At 46.8% G+C, this 13,136-nt stretch overlaps 1 protein-coding gene across 5 annotated transcripts in view; it reads left to right on the top strand.

The window, feature by feature from the left end:
- FBXO16 (F-box protein 16) overlaps window positions 1–13,136 on the top strand; it is a 65,391-nt gene that overhangs the window by 36,220 nt on the left and 16,035 nt on the right. For all 5 annotated transcript variants that reach the window (XM_068280058.1, XM_068280057.1, XM_068280055.1 and 2 more), the window contains 2 exons: window positions 411–646; window positions 12,444–12,546. In XM_068280058.1, the coding sequence (XP_068136159.1) occupies window positions 411–646; window positions 12,444–12,546 (339 nt within the window). The remainder of the gene's footprint in view (window positions 1–410; window positions 647–12,443; window positions 12,547–13,136) is intronic.

The raw sequence follows: 13,136 nt of genomic DNA, 5'->3' as shown, positions 1-13,136 counted from the left end.
GATGCAATCAAAGCAGCAGCTCTGCCCACAGACACTGAAACTAAGCCCTTGTTCTCTTCTGCTTCTGGTCATGTGATCAAAACATCAAGACAGAAATTGTAGCTGCAGAAACTTTATTTCACACCAAAAAAAAGATACAGTCTGATCACTTTGGTTACTAAGATTATGTCTTATAGTCTGAAAATGGAATTTAACAGGAGTGTGTGTTGGTAACTGGTTCCCTTCGATGCACAAATGTTTTTAGTGCAGTGCAGTCACATACACAGAGCCTGATGTTAACTTCTTCATCTGAGTTTCTTCAGATCAAAAAATTCAACTGAATCAATGGAGATATATACATTCAATGCAGAAACAGGCATAATGGCTGCCACCGATATTACAGGACATATCTGACTTTTATTCCCCAACAGACTCCACCGAAAGATGACTTTGTGGTGATTGACGTGAAGCCGGTTACTAGAGAAATTCTGGATACAACGCTGTCCTCATCCCTCATGCAGCGGTCTGTGTCATATGACAAAGGGAAGTCACATGACAAGGGGAAGAGGGATCTGCCTCCATGGCGGTCTTCTGATAAACATCCTACCGACACCGTCCGATACAACTACCTGGATAACTTCCACCCCATCGAGCAAGCAAGGCAGGCGTAAGTAAGAGGCGATGCATGGAAGCTGTGTGTCTGATTCCATATTCCGATAAAGACAAACACTTCTAGTCTACATCAGGGTTTCTCGCCAGTATCAGCCTATGGGCTGCTTTATGAAAGATGGCGTTAAGTACCTAGTGTTGTGAGAAACATTATCTCAGGGACCCCTTGACACAAGTGCAGAGAGCGTGTTTTACAGTAATTGTTTATTATTTTTGTCAGACGTATCAAGACGACCACAAGATGTCACTGTGTGTAAAATGTGATGATGATCTATATGGCATTATTATTTCCTGTATTCTCTCTTTGTTCCTCTCTGTTATAAGTAAGCTGCATTATCTGATGGTTGTGTATGATTTAAGCTCTGCATGTTTTCTTCAGTAAAGAGCCCTAACTTATTATACTGAGTTCCTATCTGCATGTACAAAACACTCTGCTCCATATTTTTTTAGGCCGGTTTTACACCTGGCCAGTGTGTGTGCTGTGCGATGCCCCGCCCCCATAGCACCCCAACGCACAAATTGTCACTCATATGACCCTGCATCAGAGTGGGCCGATAAGGTCACATGCATAGCGACGCCCCCTCCGCATGCTCTTTGCCGCCCCTCACCTAGTGACGTTCTCCTTGCTAGACCGGAAGTAAGTCACTGGGATTTCCAGCTTCCCTGTCGTATTTGCGTTGTTCAGCGCATGAGGCCGCACCCCCCTCCCCAACGTATTTAACATTTCTGTGCTGCCCATTGACTTCCATGCATTCATCTGCCACAGAAGTCTGTGTAAGCACTGGGCCCCATAGATTTTATTTGCTGTTGCCTTACCCAGCGTGCAGAAGTTAGAAGAAATGCAAAGATGATTTTTAATAGCGTCAAATTACAGAATGACGTTTACAGCACACCTAGGTCATATCAATTTTTGTTACAAAAATGTATGGTAATTTTACTTCACATGGCAGTGTTGATTTAAAGTGAACCTGAAATGAGAGTGATACGGAGGCTGCCATAATTATTTCCTTTTAAAACAATACCAGTTGCCTGGCAGTCCAGCTGATCTACTTGGCTGCAGTAGTATCTGCATTACACCAGATACAAGCATGCAGCTAATCTTGTCAGATCTGACAATAATGTCAGAAACACCTGATCTGCTGCATGCTTGTTCAGGGTCTATGGCTGAAAGTATTAGGTGTAGAGGATCAACAGGACAGCCAGGCAACTGGTATTGCTTAAAGAGAACCTGTAACAAAAAAAAAGTTCCCCTGGGGGGTACTCACCTCGGGAGGGGGAAGCATCAGGGTCCCAATGAGGCTTCCCCCTCCGCTGTAGCTGCAGGCAGTCCAGCGCTTGCTCCCCCGAAGTCTCCGGTAATCCAGGCTCGACAAGCCTGACAAGCTAAATTTATTTACCTTCCATGGCTCCAGCGGGGGTGCTGTTGCAGTTCTCAGCACGGAGATAGACGGAAATAGCCGATCTCTGTCAGGTCCGCTGTACTACGCAGGTGCAGGAGACTTGCACCTGCGCAGTAGAGGTGCGTGACAACGATCAGCTATTTCCGCCTATCTCCGAGCGGAGAGCCGATACTGCACCTGCACTGGATCCGGGAAGGTAAATATTTACAACCCCGCCATTCGGAGGGCCAGAGCGAGACCAGCGTGGGACACAGGAGGACGGGGGAAGCGTCGATAGGATCCGGAGGCTTCCCCCTACCGAGGTGAGTACCCCACCCCGGGGAACTTTTCGTCGTCACAGGTTTTCTTTAAAAGGAAATACATATGGCAGCTTCCATATTACTCTCACCTCGGGTTCTGAGAATCCTGACAGCTTTATTAAACAGCGCTTGTCTCCATTACCGCTGTGTCAGTAAGCGTGTTACACACACAGCTCCTGGAAGTGATGATCGGGCGTCGGCTGTGCTAGCATAGCGCTTGTTGTGTGTCAGCGGCCTCATGCTAGCTGCAGGCAGTGGCGGAGCAGAGTGTGATAGATTAGCGCTCTCCTGCAGCCAGGCCTGAACATGGAAAAGGCCTCGCAGTGCACAGATAACAGTGATGGATGGAAGGCTCCTGTCCATACTGGAAGCGTCAGTCCTCTTGCGTGATGGAGAAAGATCATTTTTCAGCATCCGTGGACCGTACTGTGTGGATTCCGGACTTCAGCAGCGCAGGGTCTCCTGTCTGGCGTCACCCAGCTGCCAGGAGCTGCTGCTTAGCAGATCTACGATAACAGCTGTTTTTTATAATAATTACATGACAGAAATTCCCCCGCTCTGAGACTGATTATGATGGAAGACCAGGAGCTTACAGGCTGAGAAGCCCTTATGTGCACCTTTTGCTGTGACTGCAGGCGTAACACAAAGGGGTCAAGAGTGTTGCAGCTGTTATGGAGCCCCAAGGGTGCATGGGGTCCGCACAGCACAGCAGGTAGCGAGCAGAAGGCCACTAAAGGACCACTCAAGCAAAAAAAGTAAGCAGTTTAAGAGAAACTGTAACCAAGAATTGAACTTCGTCCCAATCAGTAGCTGATTCCCCCTTTCCCATGAGAAATCTTTACCTTGTCTCAAACGGATCATCAGGGGGCTCTGTATGGCTTATTTTGAAGTGAAACCCCTCCCACAGTGTGATGCCAGCGCCTCACAGCTCTGAGGTCCTGACATCACACTGTGGGAGCCTTGTTGCACTGTGAGAAATAACATCTGTCTCCAACTGCCAAAAAAGCAAGCAGCGTCTCCTTCCACTGACATCACCTGCTAGCAGTAAAAATGTCTCACCATGTGATAAATGTCAGAAAGTAAATCAGGGAGAGGAAATATTTTTACAACGGGCAAACACTGACTAAATTATTTATACATAATTATTGTAAAAATTAAGCACTTTTTTTTTTAATAAATAATTTCCACTGGAGTTCCTCTTTAAAATCTGGCAGAACTGACAGGTTTTGGACTAGTCCATATCTTCAAGGGGGATTATGTGGGTTTTCTTTGTTTTCAACGGCATTTCCTGAACGGCAGTTTAACTACCAAAGTAGTAAGATGCCAACTAGCCTTCTTGCTCCCTTGCACACTATTTTGTCAGTTAGATTGAGCAACTGCCTTTCAGGAAATGGTTTTGAAAACAAAGAAAGCCCTGAGAATCCCCCATGAGGAGATGGACTAGTCCAAAACCTGTTGGTTCTTTCAGATTTGAACCGCTTACTTTTTTTGCTGGAGTGGTCCTTTAATGATAGTGTCATCAATGGTTTGTTAACCTCTCTGTCTATCTATTACACAAGAATATTACTACCGTGCATGATTTTTCCTGTAGGCAAGATCATGTAGAACATAACAGTCACGTGATCATGACCAGCCAATCCAAACCTTAGAACTGCAGCTATGAAGACATTCTAGCATCATTGATAGGTGCAGTTATTAGTCTCCAATTGGCTGATTATAGTTAAGTAATGATTACCACTTCCTGTCTACATAATTTTGCCTACAAGAGACAGAATAATTTAGTGCAAACTGATCATCTCATGTGATTCTTATTTGGTCTCTTGAAAACAGACACCGCTATCTGCTTATTAAGATGAGCTACTGCTGGATGTGCAGTCCCTTTATACAGAGGCTGAAGGGAAAAAAAGTAATTTGAACTGCAGAAAGTTTTCGATTCCTCTGGCTGCTCATAAGCAACTATCCACTTCAGTTCAGCTACTGGATTTCCCCAAAAGGGTCCAGAATCGCCAATAAAAGGGAAGCAGGAAAAAAGGGCGCCGGCGGCTAGTGGATGAAAGGGGCGCCGCCATAGACTCTAATGCAATTATCACTAATACAGCGAAAAAAGCAGAATGAAGGGCGCCCAATAAATATCATTAACAATGTTAGAACATTAACAATTGATGTATGTTATCGTTTTTGAAGCTTGCAAAGGGTGTGTCTGCAGGGAACACGGGGGGGATGGGTAGAGTTAGGCACCACCAAGGGGGTGGTTAGGGTTAGGCACAACGGGAAGGGGGGGGGGGGCTAGGTTGGGGGCTGATGGAACGAATGTTAGGACTAGGCACCAACAGGGGAGTAGTTAATTTCAGGGATCGCCAGGGGAGGGTTCTGTGTGAGAGTAGGGTTGGGTTAAGCTGTATTGTTGAATGACATTACAATTTTTTTACATTAATATATTTTCGCTATCAACTCCTGTCTGTTTTAAAACCGTTTGTATCATTAACCCATTCGCGTTCCGTTGTTTTCACTTGAGAAATGTTCATCTCCCATTCATTAGCCTATAACTTTATCACTTCTTATCACAATGAACTGATGTATATCTTGTTTTTTCCGCCACCAATTAGGCTTTCTTTGGGGAGTACATTTTGCTAAGAACCACTTTACTGTAAATGCATTTTAACAGGAAGAATAAGAAAAAAACGGGAAAAAAATCATTATTTCTCAGTTTTCAGCCATTATAGTCTTAAAATAATACATGCCTCCATAATTAAAACTCACGTATTGTATTTGCCCATATGTCCCGGTTATTACACCGTTAAAATTATGTCCCTATCACAATGTATGGCGACAATATTTTATTTGGAAATAAAGGTGCATTTTTTCAGTTTTGCATCTATCACTATTTACAAGTTTAAAATAAAAAAAATATAGAAATATTTCATCTTTACATTGATATTTAAAAAGTTTAGACCCTTAGGTAAATATTTACATGTTTTTTTTTTTTTATTGTAATGTTTTTGTTTTTTTTATATTGAACATTTTATTTGGGTATTTTTGGGAGGGTGGGATGGAAACAGTAGTTTTTATAATGTAAATGCGTGTTGAATTTTATTTTTTTTACTTTTATTTGTAGTTTTACTTTTTGGCCACAAGATGGCGGCCATGAGTTTGTTTACATGACGTCACTCTAAGCGTAACATACGCTTAGAGAGACGCATGGAGGAGGTAACAGCCAGAAAAAGCACAGCTTCCGAGAAAAGCTGTCGCTTTTTCAGCGGGGGAGAGGAATCCGTGATCGGGCAACGAGCCGCGGGCCGGGAGCGCCCATGCACGCGCGCGATTGGCTGCGGGAGTGCGCGGGAGCGCGCATGGTTCCTGGACGTAGAAACTACGTCCAGGAACTAAAATAGGTTAACCATATTCGTTATCGAAACATCGTTTCGATAAACGATGTTTATCATTATTGGGATTTCATTATCCACCGGCGCCATTTCGTTATCCAGACAGGCCCTTCTTTCCTGGCGCCCTTTTTGCATTCACGCAATAAAAGGAAGGGCATACCTGAAAATAATGGTTCTGGAACAATTTGCCCTGTATCTCCCTCTACTGCGAGGAGGTATGCATTGCAGATATTAGCGATATGTAGGGGAGGAGCTTAATATCTTAAAGGGAGCCTGAGGTGAGAGGGATATGGAGGTTGCCATATTTATTTGGCAGATCTCTCTCTGATCAAATCTGATCGGAGAGAGATCTGTTGGGCGCCATAAACCGCATGCCTATTCCTTATCAATTTCAGCATGAAATATTTCAGGAATTGGCCCGGTGTTGCCGCCTTGCCGCCCGGTGCTGTCCCCGTAATGTAAAATGTAGTGCCCCGTGCAGGAGTACATTAGCTGTTGGTGTCCACTGCTGGCTCCATCCTCTGTCCACATACACGCGCCCCACGTGGTTGCCAGGGTATATGTGGGCACGCGCGCACCAGCGTATACGTCGGCAACCAAGAAAAGCGCGTGAATGTGGACAGAGGGTGGAGCCAGGGGCGTACACCAACAGGTAAAGTGCTCATGCACATGGCATCTGGGAGCACATTTTACACATTACTGGGGATTCCATTGCGTCTGTCGTTGTCCCGATATCGCACGCATTTACCACCGCGCACCCGATCGAACATGTCGGCTCGACAACTTGCAGCATGTCTGATCGATACATGCAACTAATTTCGGCCCGAAATAATCGCATTGACGATCAGGCATGCTCTTGGCAGCACCGATTTTTATCCGTTTCGATTATAAACAAATCAGATGGTCGATCGTCCGGCAAGTCATCAGATGCATGACCACTGTTTATTTGCTTTCTGATATATCCCACCCTATGACAGGTCCCCTGGTGATGAGATAATCAGTGTTGTTGACGTCAGGCGTCAGTGGTTTTCTATGGCTGATGGGTGTATAAGATAATAATAAGGTCACTGGGTACAGAATGAGTCCATTTCTATGCAGATCACAATCCAGCACTGCAGACAGCCGAGCAGTTCTGATAATATCAGTTTGTGGCAGATAATGTCCTGTTGTTGCCGCTTCCTTTGCCTAAACCTGTTCCCTGGTCACAGCAGAGAGGCAGAGGAATATTTCATCAGCAGAGAGGCAGAGGAATATCTTGTCTTCAAAGAGGAGCCGGCTGACGCTTCCAGCTGATGAAAGACAAGGCATGCGGGCATCTGCAGCTCCTGTGTCACTCCTGCTTCCCAGAAACGTTTCCTATTAACTCTCTGCACACCCAAGGCCAACGATATCTGTAATAGAAATGGCAAACCTTAAAGCGGGATTGTCACCATAAAAATCAAATTTCTACAGCAACTGGTCTGAGTGTATTAAGTGACGAAGATGCTAATCCTGCATTCATAACTTTTTCTGCTGTTATGAATTGGAGTTATCACATACTTTAGGAGCACTGGCCCTTTAGTAGTCGGTGCCAAACAGTTGCATGCTGGGGGTTCTTTTTATCTATAATATATTCCTCCTCTTCCATTTATTTCCCTGCCTAGCTGAAACATAATCCCCTGCTCACTTGTGTTTACAAGCAAGGCTGAGGTGACTCAGTGATTGGAGGAGAAAAGAAACAAAAAGTAAAGGGCAGAAATGACATCAAGATTTAGCCTAAACTGTGGGCAAATGACATGGTTCCCACCAGGAACAGAATTCTCTTCATTTACTATATAACATTCACTGAAATCAAAATGTGGACAGTACAATACATGTGTTATGTAAGTAGATCAAGTATTTATCTATTTATATATGTGTTTTTCCCTGGCCTAGTATGGCTGATCCTACTGCTTTAAAGTGACACTGAAGTGAAAAAAAGCCTCATGATATAATGAATTGTATGTGTAGTACAGATAATTAATAGAACATTAGTAGCAAATAAAATGGTGTCATATTTTTATTTTCAGGTATATAGCTTTTTTTTTTTAATAACATTGCATCATTCTCTAATAATTGCAGTTACCACACTACACTCAGCTTTTTAAATTATTTCACAGAGCAGGCTATTAACCTTTTGAACTTTTCTCTGCAAAAAAAAAACATAAAAGAAGAAACAATGAGAGACAGTTGAGATAAGAGCTTCAAAAGACAGAGCTGTCCACCACTTTATAAAGTCACAGAGCTCACAGAAGCACTTTTGCATAGATAACAACTGAAGTTTCTTAACTATTCCTGTACTGGAAACAATATGAGACCCCTATCTGTGCTAATCATGTTTTATTCCTTAGCTGTACTACACATACAAATCATTATATCATAAGTTTATTTTCACTTCAGATTCCCTTTAAAGTGTACCTGAGATGAAAGGGTTGAAAAGTTTTATACATACCTGGGGCTTCCTCCACCTGCCTCCTCGCCAATCGCTCCCTTGCCGCCATTCTCCATTTCCTGAATACTCCGGTAGATTCCTTGTTATCTTCAGCCAGTCGGGTGTACTCCACATGCACGAGCCAGATGCACACGCGCGCTCCACCACGCTCCCGCCGCCAAGAGCATTCTGCGCCTGTGCAGTACCACTGCGCAGGTGCAGAACGCTCTCCAGCCACGGGAGCGGGAGAACACGTGGGCGGACTGCACCTGTGCCGAGTGGCCAAAGATAACGGGGCATTTACCGGAGCCAGGGGCAGATGTGTTAACCGCATAGGCTATATGGGGGAATGCATCCACCTGCCCGTGTGTATCGTGGACTGAAGAGAAGAGCGGTCCAATTACTACAACGGATCCCATGGATCCATTACAGAGTGACACTTGTGAACCTGCTGCGATTTATAAAATAGTAGCCATTTACTGTCAGTTTAGCAGTGAGCGGAGATCGGACAAAAAACATCCGTTCTCCACTCAAATGGGAACACAGCCTAAAGGTGGCCATACATGAGGCGACTTGGCAGCCAATCGATCATCCAATTCGATTATTATAATTGAATGAAATTCAGTGCCGCCAAGTGCATGCCCGACAAACAATGCAACCAGTTTTGGGATGAAAATTGGTCGCATTCTCAATCACGCATGCTGCAAGATGTTGCTCCAAGTGCGCGGCGGTAACGGCGTGCAATTTCCTGACGAACTTTCCTGATAATGTAAATGTCCTCCAGTGCCTGGTGTGAAGGATACATAACCTGCAGCCTGTGCTTGTCCCTCCGCTGGCTTCCGGGCGCATTCCCCTCTCCATACACGCACGCCTCACGTGGTTTCTTAGTACAGGTGTGCGTGTGACGTCACACACGTGCAACCTTACTAGGAAACCACGTGTGCGCGTGTATGCAGAGGAGATATCCTTTACACAGGGCATGGGTGGACATTTACATAAGGGGAATACAGCGTCGGGGCGGCGAGGGGCAGATGCAGCGCACAAGGCCGATTCCGGATCGATTTCAGCATGATATTGACTGGGAAGTGGCCTGTAGTGTATGGGCAGCTGACTAACCTCTCTCTATTTAGATTCGATAAGAGAGAGATTTGTCTCTTGGTCGAATCTGCCCATACATCCCTAGATATATTGCCACCTTTACTCTGCAATTCAACATTGCCTGACTACACAGAAACTGTGATTTATAGCCCTGAACTATTAACCTTTACATTGGGGAAGGGGAAACACTGGCAATAATTATAAGTAGTATTTCTTCCTCCGTAGAGCACCATGGAAGGTGATGGCGCTATATACAGTAACAGTGGCGGACACAGCCAGCAGTGGGCCCCTGTGCAAAATTGTAATTGTGGGCCCCCTACGACCTAATACGGGCGGGGCTACAACCTGCGGCGCGAAGGGCGCCGCAGCAAAAAATAGTGGATAGAACCTGGCAAAAAAAATGGGCGTGGCAATGACCGGATGAGGGCAGAGCTAACTGTAACTTAAAGCAAACCCGGGGTGAGGGTTTATTTCCTTTTAAACAATACTAGTTGCCTGGCGGCCCTGCTGATCTATTTGGCCGCAGTAATAAACTGAATTACACCAGCAACAAGCATGCAGCTAATCTTCTCAGTTCTGACAATATTGTCAGAAACCCCTGACCTGCTGCATGCTTGTTCAGGGTCTATGGTTGAAAGAATAAGAGGCAGAGGACCAGCACGCCAGCCAGGCAACTGGTATTGCTTAAAAGGAGAGAAATATGGCAGCCTCAAGATTATTCTCACCTCAGGTTCCCTTGAAAAGTGCAACGCAAAGACAGTGGGCCCAAGTTTTGGTGACCCTTTCCCCAGAAAATTCACATAATTGTGCAGGTTTTCTCAAGAAAATACACATCATGTCGGCAGATATGCCCAGAAAATACGTGCAATCATGTCGGCAGATATGCCCAGAAAATACGTGCAATCAAGTCGGCAGATATGCCCAGAAAATACGTGCAATCATGTCGGCAGATATGCCCAGAAAATACGTGCAATCATGTCGGCAGATATGCCCCAGAAAATACGTGCAATCAAGTCGGCAGATATGCCCAAAAATTACGTGCAATCAAGTCGGCAGATATGCCCAGAAAATACGTGCAATCAAGTCGGCAGATATGCCCAGAAAATACGTGCAATCATGTCGGCAGATATGCCCAGAAAATACATGCAATCATGTCGGCAGATTTGCGCAGAAAATACATGCAATCATGTGGCAGACCTGCCCAGAACATACACCTGCTAATATAAATAAAAAAACAAAAACATTTACTCACCTGCAGCAGCAGACCTCCTGTCCCAGCCTCCATCTGGCGCGCAGCTCCCATGGGTGGTTGGGTGGATAGGTAGCCTGGTGGGTGGGTGAGTGGGTGGGTGGGTTGGTAGCCTGGTGGGTGGGTGGGTAGGTAGCCTGGTGGGTAGGTAGCCTGGTGGGTGGGTGGGTAACTAGCCCGGTAAGTAGGTAGGTAGCCTAGTGGGTGGGTGGGTAGGTAGGAAGCCTGGTGGGTGGGTTGGTAACTAGCCTGGTAGGTAGCCGGGTGGGTGGTTAGGTAGGTAGCCGGGTGGGTAGGTAGGTAGCCTGGTGGGTGGGTTGGTAACTAGCCCGGTAGATAGCCGGGTGGGTGGTTAGGTAGGTAGCCAGGTGGGTAGGTAAGTAGCCGGGTGGGTGGTTAGGTAGGTAGCCGGGTATAGGTAGCCTGGTGGGTGGGTTGGTAACTAGCCCGGTAGGTAGCCGGGTGGGTGGTTAGGTAGGTAGCCGGGTGGGTAGGTAGGTAGCCGGGTGGGTGGTTAGGTAGGTAGCCGGGTGGGTAGGTAGGTAGGAAGCCTGGTGGGTGGGTAGCCAGGTGGGTGGGTAGGTAGCCTGGTGGGTGGGTGGGTAGGTAGCCGGGTGGGTGGGTAGGTAGCCTGGTGGGTGGGTTGGTAACTAGCCCGGTAGGTAGCCAGGTGGGTGGTTAGGTAGGTAGCCGGGTGGGTAGGTAGGTAGCCGGGTGGGTAGGTAGGTAGGAAGCCTGGTGGGTGGGTAGGTAGCCGGATGGGTAAGTAGGAAGCCGGGTGGGTAGGAGGTTAGGTAGCTGGGTGGGTAGGTAGGACAAGACAAGACAAGACAAATAACATTTATATTGCGCTTTTCTCCTTGCGGACTCAAAGCGCCAGAGCAGAGCAGCAGCCACTAGGGCGCGCTCTATTGGCAGTAGCAGTGTAAGGGAGACTTGCCAAAGGTCTCCTACTGAATTAGTGCTGGCTTACTGAACAGGCAGAGCCGAGATTCGAACCCTGGTCTCCTGTGTCAGAGGCAGAGCCCTTAACCATTACACCATCAGCCAACAGCCAACTGTAGGTAGGTAGCCGGGTGGGTAGGTAGCTTGGTGAGTGGGTAGGTAGCCGGGTGGGTAGGTGGGTAGGTAGGTAGCCGGGTGGGTGGTTAGGTAGTCGGGTGGGTGGTTAGGTAGGAAGCCTGGTGGGTGGGTAGGTAGCCGGGTGGGTAGGTAGGTAGGAAGCCTGGTGGGTGGTTAGGTAGTCGGGTGGGTAGGTAGGCAGGAAGCCTGGTGGGTGGGTAGGTAGCCGGGTGGGTAGGTGGTTAGGTAGCCGGGTGGGTAGGCAGGTAGCCCTTTGAGTAGCTATCCGGGTGGGGGGCCCGACTCCTATCCTCCCTCCCTTCCTCACCTCGGGGGGCCCCCCTCCCGATATGCGCGTCGGGAGAGCGAGCGAGCAGCAAATGCAGGAAGTCTTCAGGGCTCTCCAGGCAGACGCTAGAGGCCCAGCCGCTTAGTCTCCAATATGTCTCCAACTTGGAGACATATCGGAGACCAAGCGGCTGAGCCCTCTAGCGGATGCCTGGAGACCCGGATTTGCCGCTCTCCCGCCGCGCATACCGGGAGGGGGGCCCCCGAGGTGAGGAAGGGAGGGAGGGAGGATAGGAGTCGGGGCCCCCCGGGGGAAGAAAATAATAAAAAAAAAATAAAAAAAAAAATACTTAATGGGCCCCTGAAGAAAACGGAACTTCAGGGGCCCTCGTGCGGCTGCACGGCCGTATGTCCGCCACTGTACAGTAAATCATCACTAATAATAATAGGATTTGTACATTACACAGATTTATCTCATCATGCTACCTGTCATTTCAATTATTTATATGTTCCCTTTAAAGAGGCTGGTGGTCTTTTTGATGATGGTAATTTCCTCAATCTCTGCAGGCGAAAGTCTAGCGCAGGAATTTCAACCCTGAACAAGCAGAACACGGAGAATAAGAAGGGTCCGTCATCCGCTGCCTACAAGCTGCGCAAAGTCAAGTCTCTGGTATGTGCTTCTGCTGCATTGCATCACAAGCGTCTAATGATAAGGAATAGGAAAGACAGATGAGATGTTAATAATTTGGATTTGCATGCAACTTGGGATTGGGCCAATCAAAATCAGTAGTAACTGTGATTGATTGGCCCAATTGCAAGCAACATACCATGCAACATAGTGAATACAGAACAACCGAATACTTCCGGCTGCCCCTTTTCAGCACCGAACAAGTGGACAGGGTCAGGAGGAGTTCACTGCCTTGCGAGTCACGTTGCATTTCACATGATTCCAATACTTTCTCCTAGCAGTTTGGATGGAGGAAGCATCGGAGTCATGTTTACTGATGGTTTACTATGCACTTCCCTGAACCTATTCTAACCTATATGCGGACCTAATCCCAGGACTTCCTCTCTGCTCTAAAAGACAAGCAACAGCATAATAACCTTTACATTTGTTGCAGCCCACAGAATTCCTAATGAGATGCTGCAGAGCTGTTACTTCCTGGTTTCATGGAAGCACATACAGGGTTAAATGGTATTTACATATAGCCTGTCTGAACTGCACGCCACCGCACAGATCAGACAGAGCTGAGAGATCAA

Source organism: Hyperolius riggenbachi, chromosome 4 (assembly GCF_040937935.1).
Source record: "Hyperolius riggenbachi isolate aHypRig1 chromosome 4, aHypRig1.pri, whole genome shotgun sequence".
Lineage (NCBI taxonomy): Eukaryota > Metazoa > Chordata > Amphibia > Anura > Hyperoliidae > Hyperolius > Hyperolius riggenbachi.
This window is presented reverse-complemented; position numbering and strand designations above follow the sequence as displayed.